The sequence below is a fragment of the Opisthocomus hoazin genome, chromosome 8 (assembly GCF_030867145.1).
Source record: "Opisthocomus hoazin isolate bOpiHoa1 chromosome 8, bOpiHoa1.hap1, whole genome shotgun sequence".
Taxonomy (NCBI): domain Eukaryota; kingdom Metazoa; phylum Chordata; class Aves; order Opisthocomiformes; family Opisthocomidae; genus Opisthocomus; species Opisthocomus hoazin.
Window position 1 is genome coordinate 60,833,106 of NC_134421.1, and position 16,804 is coordinate 60,849,909.

At 39.4% G+C, this 16,804-nt stretch overlaps 1 protein-coding gene across 1 annotated transcript in view; it reads left to right on the forward strand.

Annotated features, from left to right (window-relative positions):
- PTPN12 (protein tyrosine phosphatase non-receptor type 12) overlaps positions 1-16,804 on the forward strand; it is an 84,326-nt gene that overhangs the window by 24,815 nt on the left and 42,707 nt on the right. The window contains exons 2-5 of the mRNA XM_075428986.1: positions 10,968-11,076; positions 14,011-14,087; positions 15,116-15,211; positions 16,322-16,360. Of these exons, the coding sequence (XP_075285101.1) occupies positions 10,968-11,076; positions 14,011-14,087; positions 15,116-15,211; positions 16,322-16,360 (321 nt within the window). The remainder of the gene's footprint in view (positions 1-10,967; positions 11,077-14,010; positions 14,088-15,115; positions 15,212-16,321; positions 16,361-16,804) is intronic.

Below are 16,804 nucleotides of genomic sequence, written 5' to 3' on the forward strand. Positions count from 1 at the left end.
TGCTGTTACTGTGGTATCCATTCTTATTACATCATAGCTGTTGGGTTTTGACTTCCCTGAGAAACTTTAAAGCTGGTGTAAAGGAGGTAGGGCAAGTATCTACTTTCATCTCTGTTTCAGGTGAAGAGCACGCTCTGTGGAAGCCTTCACTCCATTCATAGGTTGCACTGACAGTGTCAATGTCACATCCATGATGTCAAAATTTAAGCTTGATTTCAGAGCTAGTGTGTCTAGGTAGAGTGGACTGTGGTGCGATCACATCTTCTGGATGAGTCAAAGGGTGGCTCTTGAGAGGGAGCTTACCTGGACCTATTACCATTTTTTGGTTTTAAAACAAACGGAACAAAAATGCTCCAGTATCAGAGTGGAAAGTTCATCCCACCTTGCTCTGAGACTTGCTCCTGGCAAGGCTTTTCAGCAGAGCTCCGCTGTGGCAGTGTTGGTGTTGCAGGCTTACTTCTGCTTGCTTTTGCTGACCGAGGTCAGAGATGTGGTGGCCATTTAACTGTTCTCTACATCTTTTCATTTAAGGCTAAATCTCTGCTTAATGTCAGTGATTCCAGTTCTGGTTACTGTCTTACTGAGCAGCTCAAATCACTGGGACCATAACAAGACCGAGCAATTTTCCGCTTGGTTTTGGGTGCCTTATAGCAAGACGCCCTGGATTCAAGGTGTTTGCGCACACTCCCAACCGACCTGTTATTGTGGTGTTGCTGAATTCTCCCAGAGATTCTGAAGGCTGTCATGGTCTAGGGTGAGATACGCACTTTTGTTTTGCTTGCACTGTAAATGCCTGCATTGGTTGCACACATAAACGACGTAGAGAACAGCTACAGTACCTAACCTTTCCTGTCGTCCCCGTACTGTGCCTAAACCCTACTCTGTGGGAAGCCGCTGAAGGTGGAAGGGTTGTGCGTCTTCATACCCTTGTTACGTGCTGGTACAGTACTTTCCTGCTGCAAAGGAAATATGCACGTGGTGAAAACTGGACTGAGTTTGACAATTCTTTTGGCAAGTTATTTATAGACATCATATGATAGACCTTAAATTTCTGACTCTGACCTGAATGCAGATTCAACCTAAATGAGGCATAAATATGCATCCGTCAGTTTCTTGAACAAACTGGCAAAACTGTCGAAATGCTGGCAGTAAAATCGTACAAGAAGTACTAATACAGTTGCTATCTACAGTGTTATGACAAAAAGGTCTGGAGGTGGGGAATACTGTCTTTTGCTTCCTTATTTCAAGATATTTTTAAATCAGTAGATAGGCATGCATAGTTATTCTGCAAATTTTAAGAGTTTAAGAAATTTTAATTTTTAGTAATTCTTTTTCGCGTAAGAATAATCATTCATTTGCTCTAAAATGAATGGTGTTAGTTGTCTTGAAAAATTGCAGAAAATTGTATGAAGGACAATGCAAGCTTTTAGTTACCATCTTGACTTGAAAGTTACAACTAGTTGTGAAAAATGAATCAGGAGATTGGTATAGAAGGCTTAAATATGAAGATGGCATATTTTATATGCTACAGTTGAAGTTTTTTGCTGTATTTAGTAGCTATTTTCTTCAGTAACAAGCTGTTGGATTTTTTGCAGATATGTTGATTGATCCCATTGAAACATTTCATCAACTAGTGGTGTGAAAATGTTCTCTTAGAAATTTTTAATCATAGCTTTCTTTAGGAGCATCTTCTGTTTTAGTCACATAGCAAGGTAAGATGAATGAGCTGTGTATGTTCTGAGAAAGACTTAAAGGAAAAATCAAGGTTAAATGCAAAATTTTTTTAATGTAATTGTGCTGTCAGCGTGCACAAAACCACCAAAACCTGGGATGGAAGGAATAAGAGGCAAACACTGAATCTGGTAACTTGGAAATCATGTTTTTAAGCACGGGTGTTCCCTGGTTGTGAGTTTTGTTTCCTTGCTTGTTACTTTAAGTGCTTTGCTTCCTTATGTTTGTGTTTATATTATTGGTCTAAAAATCACCTTGTGGTCTGTTGCAAAAAATCTGAGGCTTAGTTCTGTTTTGAATTATCAAGAATCGTTTCTGAATTGCTATAACGCTGTTAAGAAGCCTGCTATTTGTAGTATGTACTAATTTTAAATGTCTTTTCTGGTTTTGCATCAACGTGCTTCCCAACCTTCAACCCAAAGCAGTCTATTTTCTAATCACATGATTTCAGACTAATAGAAATTTTCATGTTCTTCACTCATAGCCTGTAACTGTCACTGCTGTGTTGTCCTGCACATTTTCACTTGATGTATTGCGTTCATAGTAGTCTTTGCATTAAATTGAGTGTGCTAAGGAAAGAGTATGGTTCAGAGATAGAAAGTTGTAATCCCAATTCTTGCATGTGCAATGAGTATACTGCAGAGTTTTCTAAAATATTTTAGAACATACGTTAGTAACTTGTTTACTAAAGCATAATCAAGTTTTAGTTATTTAATGTTTTGCTTTGCTTATTTACTTGCTCATCAACAGACCACAGACCGCTTTGGTCTTCCCCGTCCTTGTAAAACTAACCCATTACAGGCAGTAGGTGTGTTGCTTAACTATTATGCTGAATATAAATTAACTGCAACTGTAATTGATAGTACTGCTAATTTAGGCTGGGATTAATATGCAGGTAGTGTAAAAATACATTCAGAAATAAGAAACAGAGTTTTGAAGCGATCAGCCCCCATTTTGATAATATGTCTGTGTAAAGCTATCTTTAGTTGTTAGCAGTGTGGGAGACATGCCTGGTTCTAACACTTTTGTTAGGGAAAATACAGGTTTGGAAAGATGGAAAACATTGGTCTTACTCTGACAGTACCTAATTCTTGAGAGTATGCTGTTATTTTCTATCTGTTCCTAGTTTTAATGTGATACTGAAGAAAGTAGGATATACTCCTTAACTGGCTCCTTTCAGTACTGTCATTTGGCCCTCTCTGCGTCAGGACCTACCAATGTTGTATTCATTGACTGAAATGTCTTTACTGGATCTAAATCTCCAATTAATGCAGTAACATGAGTTCTCTTCTTTCCTGAGAAAATGCTAATCAGAGTTAAGATGTTCTAGAATAGACTGTACTCTCTAATACTGAAATGATGCTGTTCTCAGTTCCCTGGGTAACTTTGGAGGGATTTTTCTTTTGTGGTTCACACAAGCTTCCTTGAATGCAGTGGGGTTTTCAGACCCATCGTTGTCCTGCTGTGAAACCTGGAAGACAGAGCTCCCAAGGGACAGTAGTTATCAGGCTTGTCTATTAATCACTTCAGCAGAGATTCCTGTGGAGCACCCGGAGCTCAAGAGTTATTAGGTTGTTGCTAGAGAAGAATGCCAAAGTAGTGAGAACTCTGCTTGTATCTTGTTCATTCTGTCAGTTCAGCTTGCAGTCTCCTTTCAGAAACAGGTTAAATGCAGACTGCTAGCCTGCTCTTGCAGCCACAGCTGTCTGCAAGTGTTGAGATATGGTGAAGCTTTTCTTTTACACAACTGAATCATTCTCCATTCATTTTTTATGCTTGGCTAGTGGTTGGGAAGGCTTTTTCCTTCCATCATAATGACTGTGAATTATTGAAAATAATTGTTGTTTGAAACCTAACAGGAATAACTGGGGAAAGATTGACATGTGTCACAAGTGTATGCTGTTTTTCAAATACTAAGGCGAATTGGTGAAAGGGATACTCTCAAAAATTAGTTTTATCTGTAATTCCATATATATCTACTAAGTATTAGTATGATAACTGATTTTAATTGTCAGCTTAGACTCTTTGGACACTATCTGGCATGTAGGTCTTTTCATGTTTTCATGCTGTGTTTATTTGCAACAACAGATGCAAAGCATTTAATGTGCAAATGTAAACCACAGAGGGAGTTGGGAGACTTTATGATACTTGAAATTATATTAAACTCTGCATTATTTGTGCTACTTGACAGGGAAATGAGGTAACTAATGATACCCCATGTGGGACAGTTCAGTGTTGATTCAGCCCAGCTGGACCTGACTTCCCCAGGAACTTTGGGCTGAGCTGCACTGTGCCCCACTCTCCCCACGCAGCCCTTGTTCTGGCAAAGTGACTGGAGGAAACCCGGCCCGTTGTGTTCATTTATTCCTTACATTTGCCACCCAGAGCTGCGGAGGCACCCGGACTTTGAATAGCCCGTCCTCCAGCGGAGTTTATTACCATCAGCTTGTCTTGGTGTTTCCCAGAGCTCTTGGTGGTAAGAAAGAGATCTAGGGAAACTCCAGTTGGATTTGCAGGGACTTTAAGCTAAAGTACTTGTGGAACCAAAGCAGTTTCAGAAAGTCAGAGCCCCATTTGAGCCGTGATGTATCTGAGTCTGCACTTAAGCTGTCTTTTGACATCTCTGTCTTCACAGTATCGGTACAGAATCTGAAACCTGCGTAATCTGACCATAGATAACCAGAAGACGGTTATCTTGAATTTTTGTGGTAGTTTGGGTCTCATTGCTCCTTACAGGTACATATTTCTCACCATATAAAAGTACTAGGAAATTTATTCTGCCTTAGTAATGCTTATCTAAATTATTAGGACGAGAGCACAGGTGAACAGAATTCATGTGTTTTTCTTCCCCTGCTGCTAGGAAGAACAATGCAATGCCGGGCCTATGGCAGAAATAGCTCTCTTACAACATGAGTGTATTAATACAACATTTTTGAAGTGTCTCCTGATATCTTCTCTTATGCTTTGATTTTTAATGGCACTTTTATGGAAGCTTTTCTTTAGTTTTTGATTCTCTGAGTGTTTCTTAATACACTTAAGCAGATTTTGCAAAACAGAATGTATTCTTGCATATTTTGGTGTTACCTCACGGCTCTGCTGCTGTAGCTGGCCATGCAGAGCTGCCTGAGCCTGTGGCTGTCGCCTGTTGTCACCTAGCAAATGAACCGTGGTGCCATGGAGTATTCTAGCAGCTGACACTTCGCACTGTGATACGTACTGCTCCTCAGGTATGGTCAAAAAGGAGATTCCGGCAAACATCAGTGTTTTACTAACTGATGTTTTGACCATCAGAAATGTCAGATAAGGCTTAGGACACAATTTGAGGTTTTTAAATAAGTGAAGCCTTGGTGAAGTGCTTGTCATGCTTTTTTGAAAAGAAGCTCAGAAAGGAGTCACAAGAACTTTAGTATCTTAAATAAGGTTCAGGCTTTTAAAGTGAGCTCTTCAAATCTCAATAGGCAGGCAGTAAAAATATATTCTTTAATCCACAAACAGCATTTCTATGGTATAAAGCAATGCGTCTTTACAGGGTTTCTGAAGTGTTAAATAGATGAAATAGATTGACTGCGAAAGTCAGAGATCGGAGTTTCCTGAACTGATGGGACTAAGTTGTTGGTAAGACAGTAGGATTGCACAAGCTGCGTTTGAAAAGCTGGTTTGTCTTTTTGTGAAAACACGGAAGTAGATTTGCAGTACAGACTGTAAAACCACTGTGGAAGCTGGAAGAATGGTTCTGAAACTCAAGTTCTTTCAAAGGCTGATCCCCCCACCGTCACATGTGGTAAATGTTTGTCACCATCCCACAAACCACTTCTGTCACGCAGTGAATAAGCAGAATTAAACCCGAGCTTTTCTAATGAGAATGGAACTTAAGGCCTTGTGTATGTAATTCTTTAAGTATGATGAATCATGAATACACACTTACTTTTTGACCTTTTTGTTCTTAAAAGAATATATAAATGACTATTTTCATGCTACCAGCATAGCGGTTCCAGTGAGTATGCAAGTGTCACGGAGAAGTCCACTGTTGTCTGCAGAGGCACCAAGCTGGATCTCTGATGTCCCTGCTGCTGGCATCTGAGTATCTTCTGGGAAGCCGTCTGGCACTTTACTGACTTATCCCCAAATGAGTGCTGCTTTGTACTGTAGACAGTTGTTTATTATGAATTAGCATGAAACTGGACTGTGACGGATCTTAACTGGCTATCTTGTCATCAGCTTACCATAGTCTGAACAAAATTCTTTCTTCTTCTGCCCTGTCATTACCCCCATTCTGTTATTGAGTACATTCTCCTCCTCCTGGTCACTCTGGGTTGTAACCTAGGAAGCACTGAATCTCTTGCACCCTACAGCAGACTGTGCGGGCACATCACAACAGCTTTCTGCAGAGATCCTCTGTGGCGTGTAGGGCAGGATCTGCTGCTGAGTCTGGCACTCTTCCATTCCTGTGGTAGTTCATTCAAAGCTCAGTTTTTAAAATTCTTTCCTTACTCACAGAATCACAGAATAGTAGGGGTTGGAAGGGACCTCTGTGGGTCATCTAGTCCAACCCTCCTGCCGAAGCAGGGTCACCTACAGCAGGCTGCACAGGACCGTGTCCAGGCGGGTCTTGAATATCTCCAGAGAAGAAGAATCCACAACCTCCCTGGGCAGCCTGTTCCAGTGCTCCGTCACCCTCAGAGGGAAGAAGTTCTTCCTCATGTTCAGACGGAACTTCCTGTGCCTCAGTTTGTGCTCATTGCCCCTTGTCCTGTCACTGGGCACCACTGAAAAGAGCTTGGCCCCATCCTCCTGACACCCACCCTTCAGATATTTATAAGCATTTATTAGGTCCCCTCTCAGCCTTCTCTTCTTCGGGCTAAACAAGCCCAGTTCCCTCAGCCTCTCCTTGTAGGGGAGATGTTCCAGTCCCCTCATCATCCTTGTAGCCTTCCGCTGGACTCTCTCCAGTAGCTCTTCATCTTTCTTGAACTGGGGAGCCCAGAACTGGACAGAGTACTCCAGATGAGGCCTCACTAGGGAAGTGTAGAGGGGAAGGAGAACCTCCCTCGACTTGCTGGCCACACTCTTCTCAATGCACCCCAGGATCCCACTGGCCTTCTTGGCAACCAGGGCACACTGCTGGCTCATGTTCAACCTGTTGTCCACCGGCATTCCCTGGTCCTTCTCCACAGAGCTGCTCTCCAGCAGGTCCACCCCAAGCCTGTACTGGTGCATGGGGTTGTTCCTCCCCAGGTGCAGGACCCTGCATTTGGCTTTGTTGAACCTCATCAGGTTCCTCTCTGCCCAACTTTCCAACCTGTCTAGGTCACGCTGAATGGCAGCACAGCCTTCTGGTGTGTCTACCACACCTCCCAGTTTGGTGTCATCAGCAAACTTGCTGAGGGTACATTCTAACTCTTCATCCAGGTCGTTGATGAAGAAGTAGAACAGGACTGGGCCCAGTACTGACCCCTGAGGGACACCACTAGTTACCAGCCTCCAACTAGACTCAGAGCCGCTGATGACAACCCTGTGAGTTCTGCCATTCAGCCAGTTCTCAATCCACTTCACCGACCACTCATCCAGCCCACACTTCCTGAGCTTCCCTAGGAGGATATCATGGGAGACCGTGTCGAAAGCCTTGCTGAAGTCGAGGTAGACAACATCCATGGCTCTCCCTTTGTCTACCCAGCCAGTCATGTCATTGTAGAAAGCTATCAGATTGGTCAGGCATGATTTCCCCTTGGTGAATCCATGCTGACTACTCCTGATAACCTTCTTTTCTTCCACTTGCTTGATGATGGCCTCCAGGATAAGCTGCTCCATCACCTTTCCCGGGATGGAGGTGAGGCTTTAGTCATTTCTTTCTCTTCCAAAGCACGAACTAGGTAATTTTCTATGTAGCAGATAGTCCTACAAATCATAAAGAGGACTTACCCTTTTTGATTGGTCTCAGGACTGTAGTTACTTGCATTCTATTGCCCATGTCACAGAACAGCTGACAAACATGCGTTAAAAGCATGGATCCTGAAGAATTTTAGGAACAGATGTGTGTTAAAAGCAACCTGTATTTAACTTCCAGTCTTTTCCTCAGAGCTGAGCTATGCTAGTTGTAGTTCCCAGTCCGTTCAGCAGATTGTACTGCTTTTGAATCATGCAGGGAAGAAGGCTGTGCTGAATTCTCATAGCATCACTTTCTAGAAAATGAAAGTTGGTACTAGTCACTCCAGCCTTTTTGGCTTAATTAGGTCGGAGCTGTACATCTTTCTTTCTTGCATGCCTTTAAAATCACAGAATGCTTTGGGTTGGAAGGGACACTTAGATGTCATCTAGCCCAACCCCCCTGCAGTGAGTAGGGACAGCTTCAACTAGATCAGGTTGCTCAGCGCCCTGTCCAACCTGGCGTGAATATTTCCAGGGATGGGGCATCGACCACCTCTCTGGGCAACCTGTGCCAGGGTTTCATTCACCACCCTCGTTGTAAAAAAATTTCTTCCTTATATCCAGTCTAAATGTATCCTCTTTCAATTTAAAGCCATTACTCCTTGTCCTGTCACAACAGGCCTTGCTAAAAAGATTGTTCCCCTCTTTCCGCTTTCCTAGAGGCCCCCTTTAAATGCTGGAAGGCAGCAATAAGGTCTCCCTGGAGCCGCCTTTTCTGCAGGCTGAACAGCCCCAACTGTCTCAGGCTGTCCTCAAAGGAGAGGTGCTTCCTAGGCTGTTTTTGATACCTGACCTTTTTCTTGTATCGCTTCCTCAAGGATATGTTTTCTTATGCAAAATAAATTCTGCTTTTACTCATGGTTTTTAAAGGTGTTTTTTTACTTAAACTTCTTTCTGTTATCTTTTTCTAAGCAGAGTCATGGTATTTGTCCCATAAAAATCAGTAAGATGGAAGAAAACACCCAAAAAACTTACAGCCAGGTTGAGACATGGAACAATACACAAAATCATATTAGTGGCTGTGCTTTGAAAGTATCATTGTTTCTCTTTGCTTTTTATTTTTTTTTATCTGAAGTGAAGGCTTATAGCCTATTTCAAACTCTCTCATTCTTGCAGTTCTTCACTGATATAGCTAAATTATGTGTATTTATTTTGCTATTGATAGACTCCTGGTTATGTCCAGTCTTAGCACAGGCAGTATTTTTTATTTTGACATGGGTAGGGGCAGTGTTACATAGGACAATGCATCTCCCATGTGCAGTGGTATTCTCTGTGTCTGTACCATGTTACAAACCAGGTTTCTCTGCCTGCTGTGTATACAGGTTATGTTGTGAATTTGTTTTTTCATGTTGAAAAGATGAGCGTAGTCTGCACGGAAGCTTGCTGTAACAGTTTACCTGTCTTTTCAAGAACTGAATCTTCCTATTCTGTATTTTAGCAGTGTTTTCAGCTAATATATTTAGCACTTCAGTCACTGTGTGGCCAGAGACTTACTGTCCTAACTCCAAAGGTTTACTGTTTCTTCTTCATCGACTAACAGTGCAAGTTTTTCAAGAGCGACGCACCACAAGGGGTCGGGGGGACCCTATGTGCTAGTTCTGTTACGCTTTTTAGTGTTCAGTGATTTAATCTATTATAAAGTCCTTGGAGAAGAGGAAAAAAAATTGTCTGAAAACTGGTACCTCTTGATTTGCTTTTTTGAATTTTACCTTGCCATTGTTTTTGCTCTGTAAATTCCACTTTTATGGGTTATTAGATGCATATTATTCAATTAAATTAATGCAAAGTTTTATCCATATTTTCATATACAATTTTCTGGTTTTTTTACCACATCCAGACTTATTTTATGAAAGTGTTTTGCTATATGTAGCAGAAATGCTAAATTTTGTGTATTTTTTTTCTTGTCCTTTTTTGGAAAAAGTACTGGAGGACTTGAGGTGTCAATTAATTTTTCCTTTTTTTTTAAAAAATTGAAGTGTGCAGTGAGTCTCCCAAGTGTTTTAGTAGTTTTAGAAGAATTCAAGAAGAAAACTGGCTTTCCAACCAAATCACCCTATTTATGATGTCTTCCTGCCTGTATGTTGTTGCATAGTTGGCGATAAACAAGATAGATATTTTTAACTAGCAACCAACCTCCCCTCTTCTCCCCTTCTGCAAAAGATAGCAATCCATGAATGTTTTGGGTGTTCAAGGATGATAATCAAGCATCAGTGATCGAGGGAGGGGAACGTGAACAACCACTGTCCTTCTGCCTGCGCAGAATACTGCTTAATGGAAATGCTAAACTGCTTTGAAGCTATGTTCTCTGTTTTCCTCTTGTCTTGTATACCACCACCGTGTTAGTGTCAGTAGAATGGCTGGTTTTGCAACCACCTGGCTTTAGCTGGAAGCCAGAATTAACTATCAGAGTTCTTCAGGTTGCTTTATAAATCGGGATGTTTGCACACTCTAAAATAACAAGCACTACTGTCTCCTCTCATATTTTTCCTTCAAAGAGAATTTATATTCTTTTCTTCCTCCTCCTCAGTTTTAAGGTTGCAAAGGCCTAATTTCTGTGGGATGATAAAAACTGTATTGCTTCTGTTGTTTCCTAGGTTGCTGGATGGCATGGGCTGGATTTTGTTATTAGAGGTTTTGACTGTTTCAAATTTCTAGGATTTGAAATGGATGGAGGGGGAAAAAATGACATACTGTTGTGAATACAGCAGACCTCCTGTCACTCATCTTAATTGCGAGTACCATGTACCTGAGAGGCAGGGACCTTCTTTCGCTGGGTGTGCTTGAAACTCACCAGGAGTTGAGCGTTGGGAGCCGATGCCTGTTAAAACTGAGATTTTGCTTTCTGTTCGGTTGTCAGCATGTTGGAGGCTCTGTGTTTCAGAGCAAAGTACCAGCTGCTACCAACTGTTCTGAGCCAGCCTGCTCTGTGCTCTTCCTCCAGGTATTTTGAGCAAGAACTGATTTTTTTGTTTGTTGGTTTGTTTCTCACAGGTATTCTTAGAGCAGATAAGTTACTCCCTGGCAGGGCAGTGTATTTCATAAATAAGATATAGCCTTATTCCATACTGCTGTTGTAGTGGCTTTTCCAGAATTCTGTGTCTCATGATGTATAGAGCTGGTTTCAGCTTGGTTGGAAACTGCTGATGGGCTAAATGTACTAGATGATTGGATTTTTAAACTTGATCACAGTGACTATTGTAAAAGGAGAGAGGAGGTATTTTTGAGTGATGATCTTATACTTCATCAATGAGGCTAATACCTAGGGATGTTTCTGTTGTCTTGTGACTTGAAAAACACATGTTTTATTTCAGAGACTAAGAAGATTATCAACAAAATACAGAACAGAGAAGATCTACCCAACAGCCACTGGAGAAAAAGAAGAAAATGTTAAAAAGAATAGATACAAGGATATATTGCCATGTAAGTCTGATTTATGTGTGAAGAGAAGACAAGGGCAAGTGCTTGTTATTCTTAATGTATTTTGAATTTTACTATTTAGGTATTACTGAAAGGCAAAATTGGAGATAATTTGCTGAAAGATAACTTCTGTAAAATTTTTATGGTTAACTTGGAAGGCAAAGAAAGTGAACATATGTGTATTTTATTAGGAGAGCTATCGCCTAAAGAAAAAATGTGTGCTAGGTACCAAGCCCTATCAGGCTGACATTTTCATTTCAGCTTAGAATAGTCTAGAAGTTTACTAGGTGCTTAACTGTATTTTTTTCCATAGGAGCTTGTTATTCATGGTGCAAAACAAACAAATGTCAGCATAAACTCTAGGTGAAATTTTAAGGAGCCTTAAGGAACCTGGCTTTGTGGTTTGAATTAAAATAGAGCTTTTTTCTTGTTTGTATCCTGCAAACGGTGTCAGAGAACTTTCAGTGCAGGTTTATCTTTGGTTTGTATTTTGCTAAAGCCCGAAGGATATTCTGTTTATTGTAGGAACACGGAAAACAAGAGTCAGAGCAGAACTTCAATTTTAGAACCACCAGTGTGTGGATATAACAGATCTGTGATCGGTAATGACAAGATCGCCTGTTACAAGCTCACTTTGTGTAGCTCATGAGGCCACGTACTCCAGCAGCTCTTACTGTGCTTCTTGCTGTGAACAGCTGACAGCAAGGTTAGATGATAGTCTTCTGACAAATGCTGCTTTTCATATCCCAGAAGGTTAGCAACAGATACATTTTACTCTGCTCAGCTTTCTCAGAAGCGTTAGGAGGTTCATAACCAATTTGAGGTTGAAAATGGTCTTAAGCATCATTAGCTTTCATTTTCAAAACCTGTTCTAGTAATAAACTCCAGTGAATTACTGTGTGTTTCTGATGATTGTATACGTGCGTGCTCTGGTTTTTTAGTGCTGGAATTGTTACTGTTTATCAGCACTTGGAGCAACACTTCCAGCAGTAAATTTTGCTCTAAAGCCAGAGGCCCTACATGGTTTAACAAGGTGGGCATAGTGCTTGCTGCTCCACTGAGAAGGAAAGGCATGTCTTGAAATTTTGCTGGAGGAAATATGTATAACATACATCACATGTGAAGAGTAGTGCGGTACTAAGCTCAGCTGTATCAAAATAGTTAAATATCATTAGGTGGTTTGTGTTTGTTTTGGTTTTTTTTTAGTTTGGAGGAAACACGTTTAATGGATGGAGTGAAAAAGAGGGGAAGTTGTTATTGTCATCCTAATAGCAAGAGTTGTTACACTTTCTTCTGTGCTAGCATTTCAGTGGATCGTGAGCAAAGGCTTGGTAGCACCTAGGCTGAGTTGATGAGACAATGGTTACTACAGGAGTGAATGGCTGTAACCAGTGGTAGATGTGCTTGTCTTTCCTCTACGTAAAAATAAAAGCGGAGTTTTTGATATCTCAAAGGGTACACAGATCACAGTGGGGAAAATGAACAAAAGTCAAAGCTGACATTGAGGAACACTGAAGGTGTATTTTTGTTTAAAGTGAGAATTTCTTCAAATATCCAAAGGCTCCAGCAGTAAAGTGGTACAAGATCAGCTTGACAGAAGTGAAAGCCAGGAGATATTTTGGAAGAGGAAGGAGGATGATACTTTGCCTGTCAACTTCTAAATGTGACTTAATTGGAGATTATTGCTATGTTTATTAGAAATTGTTACTGCTACCAGAGACACCAGTGCGTCCATACCAACTCAGTACTGACTTCAGAGAAAAACATATGTGCATGTTCTCGTTACAGTTTACTGAGCCATCCTAAATGATTAATTAAACAAAACATGGTGTTCACTGGTTACCTGAAGACACCAATTAGTAGCTGTGGACTGAGTCATAAGCTACGTATAAATATCCAAGCATTTAATCTTCTGAACCTGGAGCCTGTAATAGAATTTTTCTTTGTGAATTCTATTCCAGACCTAAAACTCTGAAAAAGCTGAGGCAGGACTGAAGATAATTTTCTTGATCTTGATTTCCAATTTATTGTAATACTAAATTAATTAAAATAATCTTTATTGTAGAGGTGCTTTGATATTTTTTTGTGTGTGTGCTGGCTAGGAAGTGTTGGCGTCAACAAGAGCTGGAAGGGCAGGTGAACGTGCCAACCTCCTACCCTGCTTCTTAGAATCATCAAGTTGTTTCTGTGTTAAAGATGCACTGAATTTTTTTTAACACCAAAAAGAATTCCAAGATATTTAGTTTATTCTGTCAACAAGTAATAAAGGCTGTTTTTAAGACTACTGAGGATTTTTGTCTCCAAAGATCTGCTAGTTTGCTAAGAAGCTTTCTCTGAGACAGTAATGATTGAGGCAGAAACTTAAAATGTCAGAACACCGTAAATGAAGGAATCTGTGGCTCGGCAAAGTGTTTGGGGGATAGAGGTCAGTCTGTGTCTGAGCAATAATCCCCAGTGCATGTTTCATCTTGTGATACTTGATGGACTCCTCCTTGGCAGAGACTTTAAGATGTGCCTGCAGCTTTAACTATGCGCTGGAGTTTTATTTTCTCTGCTTTCTGTAAATGGACACAGTAAATGTGCCTTTAATTCCGACCATCATGAGCTGTGTTAATGCTGTGTAACTACAATTACTTCTGATCAATTGCATTTTGCGTCTTTGTAATGAATCACTCTTGGAATTCCAGTAGTTGGTACTCTCTTAACTTGAGCATCAGAAGCTTATAGCAGTAGGAGCTACTCTGCTTATCCCTCCTTGAGTTGGTTTACCCATAAATTAAATTGACCGACTTGCTTGTGTGGCTTATCTTTGGGAAACATTTTGTAATGCTTAATTGGTTATATACATATAATATGTACTATATATTGTATTTACTGTTACATATTGATTTACATGTGTTGTAATTATTATTTAAAAGAAATATATTTTTCTTTTAGTTGATCATAGCCGGGTTAAACTGACCTTAAAAACTCCCCCACAAGATTCAGACTACATCAATGCAAACTTTATTAAGGTATTTATTACTATCTTAGAAGTTCTTAAATTCTTTTTAAGCTTTTATGTCATATCAGTACAGTTTTAATATTATAGTCCGAGATAAGAATTTAAAGCCACGAGGGAAGGTTTTCTTTTAGTATGACTTGAATTAATTTGTAAACATGATGCCATTTGTAAAGCAGTTTTTTAAAGTTTTGATATTACTCTTAAGTGTAAGTATAATAAAAAATACTTCATTTTAAAGTGTCAGGCAACCAGACTGGAACTTTATACTGTAGGAAAATTCAGATACGATTGTTTCAACAGTTGATACTGTTAAAATATCAGATTTTAATAGAGGCTGGTTTTAGGGGTAATAAATTAGGTGTCTGACAAACTATGTGTGTTATTATGCACTTCTTGCTGTTCATGGCAGAAGTGTGGCAATGAAATTATATCTAACAGTCTTAAAGAGAAACCAGATTTTGGCTAAAAACCTGTTACACTTTGATTTCAAAGTGTGAATATCTTGGGTTTGCCTTGTAGCCTTATACTGCTTCTACATAGTAATGCTTATTCAGAAGCAGGTGTTCCTATAAATTGCACTTCTTGAATGTTTAGCCTGAAAAGCTGAATATAAATGTCTTCAAGCTTTATATAAAACAAATTTTAAAATTTTGGATTTTTGAAATGCGGTATTAGTGGGAGGGGGAACTTAAATTTGTTCCAGGGGGTGCTTTTTGGTAGAAAGACTTTCAAATTTTCATCATTAAATGAATAATAAAATGCAGACTTAAAGGGAACCCTCAGAATCTGAACATGCAGCAAGTTACTATTTTCTGCTACAGTCTCTGGCTGCACAGTAGCTGTTAGAATCTCAGGCCTCCTTGAAGTCACCAGCAAAATTCCCACTAATGTAAATAGGACTCACATTTCATATTCACCCTTCCTGTTGGATCAAAAAAAAGATATTCTAATTTTTCGTGTTTATAACTTAAAGCCTTTTTTACTCAGTGCAGATAAATTTTCTTTATAAACATTAATGGTGCCTTTGTGCAATCCTAGGGAGTACACGGGCCAAAAGCATATGTTGCTACCCAGGGACCATTAGCAAATACAGTAATAGACTTCTGGAGGATGATATGGGAATACAATGTTGCCGTAAGTACCTACTTTAAAACCAAAATTGGGTATTACCTTATTTCTTGGCGTGGTGATTATGTATCTTTTGCCTGAGCTGGCTGCTATTATTAAAAATGTGATTTAGTCCATTTAATTCTCAAATATTGTTTTTGTAGTTTAAATATCTTTATATATTTCATCAGTATTATTTATTAAATTAAATACTGTAAATTGAAAGTAATAATTTTATTGAAAGACTATGAAATTATGCATATTTATGAATAGGTTGGTGCTTGGTTACTTCTGTCCTATAGTAGTAAGGTCTCCTCTGACTTAACGTGGATGGACAGTCAGATACAGAAGCAGCATGTGAAACAAAAAAATAAAATAAAAACCTACCTTTCTATTTATGCCAATTTTGGTTTACTTACTGCTTTATATATTCTACATCTGTTTAAACAGCTGTTGTCAGGAGTTAACTTTTAAAGTACTCTTATAACTTGGTACGTTCAACAAATTATTTCTGAAAATATTTTTTTTGTTTTATCAGGCGCTTAAATCATGGTTACTTATTGGAAAGGTTGGACCAGATGATCCTTGAGGTCCTTTCCAACCTGGTATTCTATGATTCTGTGATATTGTAACAAATAGCTTACCTGTTGGTGCGTTTTAATTGTACTATTCCTATTAATGTATCTGAAATAGCTTCACCTAAGAAATCTGATTCTTGTTTTTTAAATAGGTTTTTGCACCTGTTTTAAGCAGTACATGTCATTTTAAGCAAATATAGCTATGTTTCTTCCAGTCGGCAAGGGGTTCTGTATTTTTATGGTGAAGTTTAGACTTTACAGTCAGACTGAGTAAATAGATAATGTATTTGTACAGGGTTACGGTGAATTCAAATCAAGGAGCCTTAAAATACACTATTAGTGTTGTAGATTATTTTGTGCAGAATAAAACTTGGGTGCTATTCTCGAATAAAAAAAGCACGCATCTGCAGGTAGGAAAATAGTATTCATTAGTGTCTTCAGTATTAACAATTAAGGAGTATCAGTATCTGCCCAGATAGAAACAAACAGTAAAGTGTTGGTGAATGTACTTGATCTAAACTCAGCTAACTTTGAGCATTTTTTTGTTTGTTTTTTTCAGATAATTGTAATGGCCTGCCGAGAGTTTGAAATGGGAAGGGTATGTATACTAAATGCAAAACTAAATTAAGCATTGCCTGTGCAGGGCAATATGTGAATACCTGTGAAGCTTCAGGTGCCAAATCTGTTACTGTAAAAAATAATCTGCCAGACTGAATGGGAATGCCTATCCTTACATTTGTATGCACAGAAAATAGTGAATGTGACTGCTTTTTCTTTGCTCCATTTCTAGTGTTACATTATTGTTTAGGAGTCATCTCAGTGGAATGTACATGTTTGTATACAGAAATGTACTCATGGGCTGGTTCTGTCATGTAACTGTGGAACAAAAAGTCCTGCTCTTAGCATTTTGCTAGTTGGCCTACATCCCCCAGAGTCCTTCAGAATTTCCTGTCAATTCATACAGCTGCAAAAACAATCTGCCTTTTAAATCTCTCTGCTATATTATTATGATTTGAGAAGGGGAAAAAAAAAAAAGTGATGC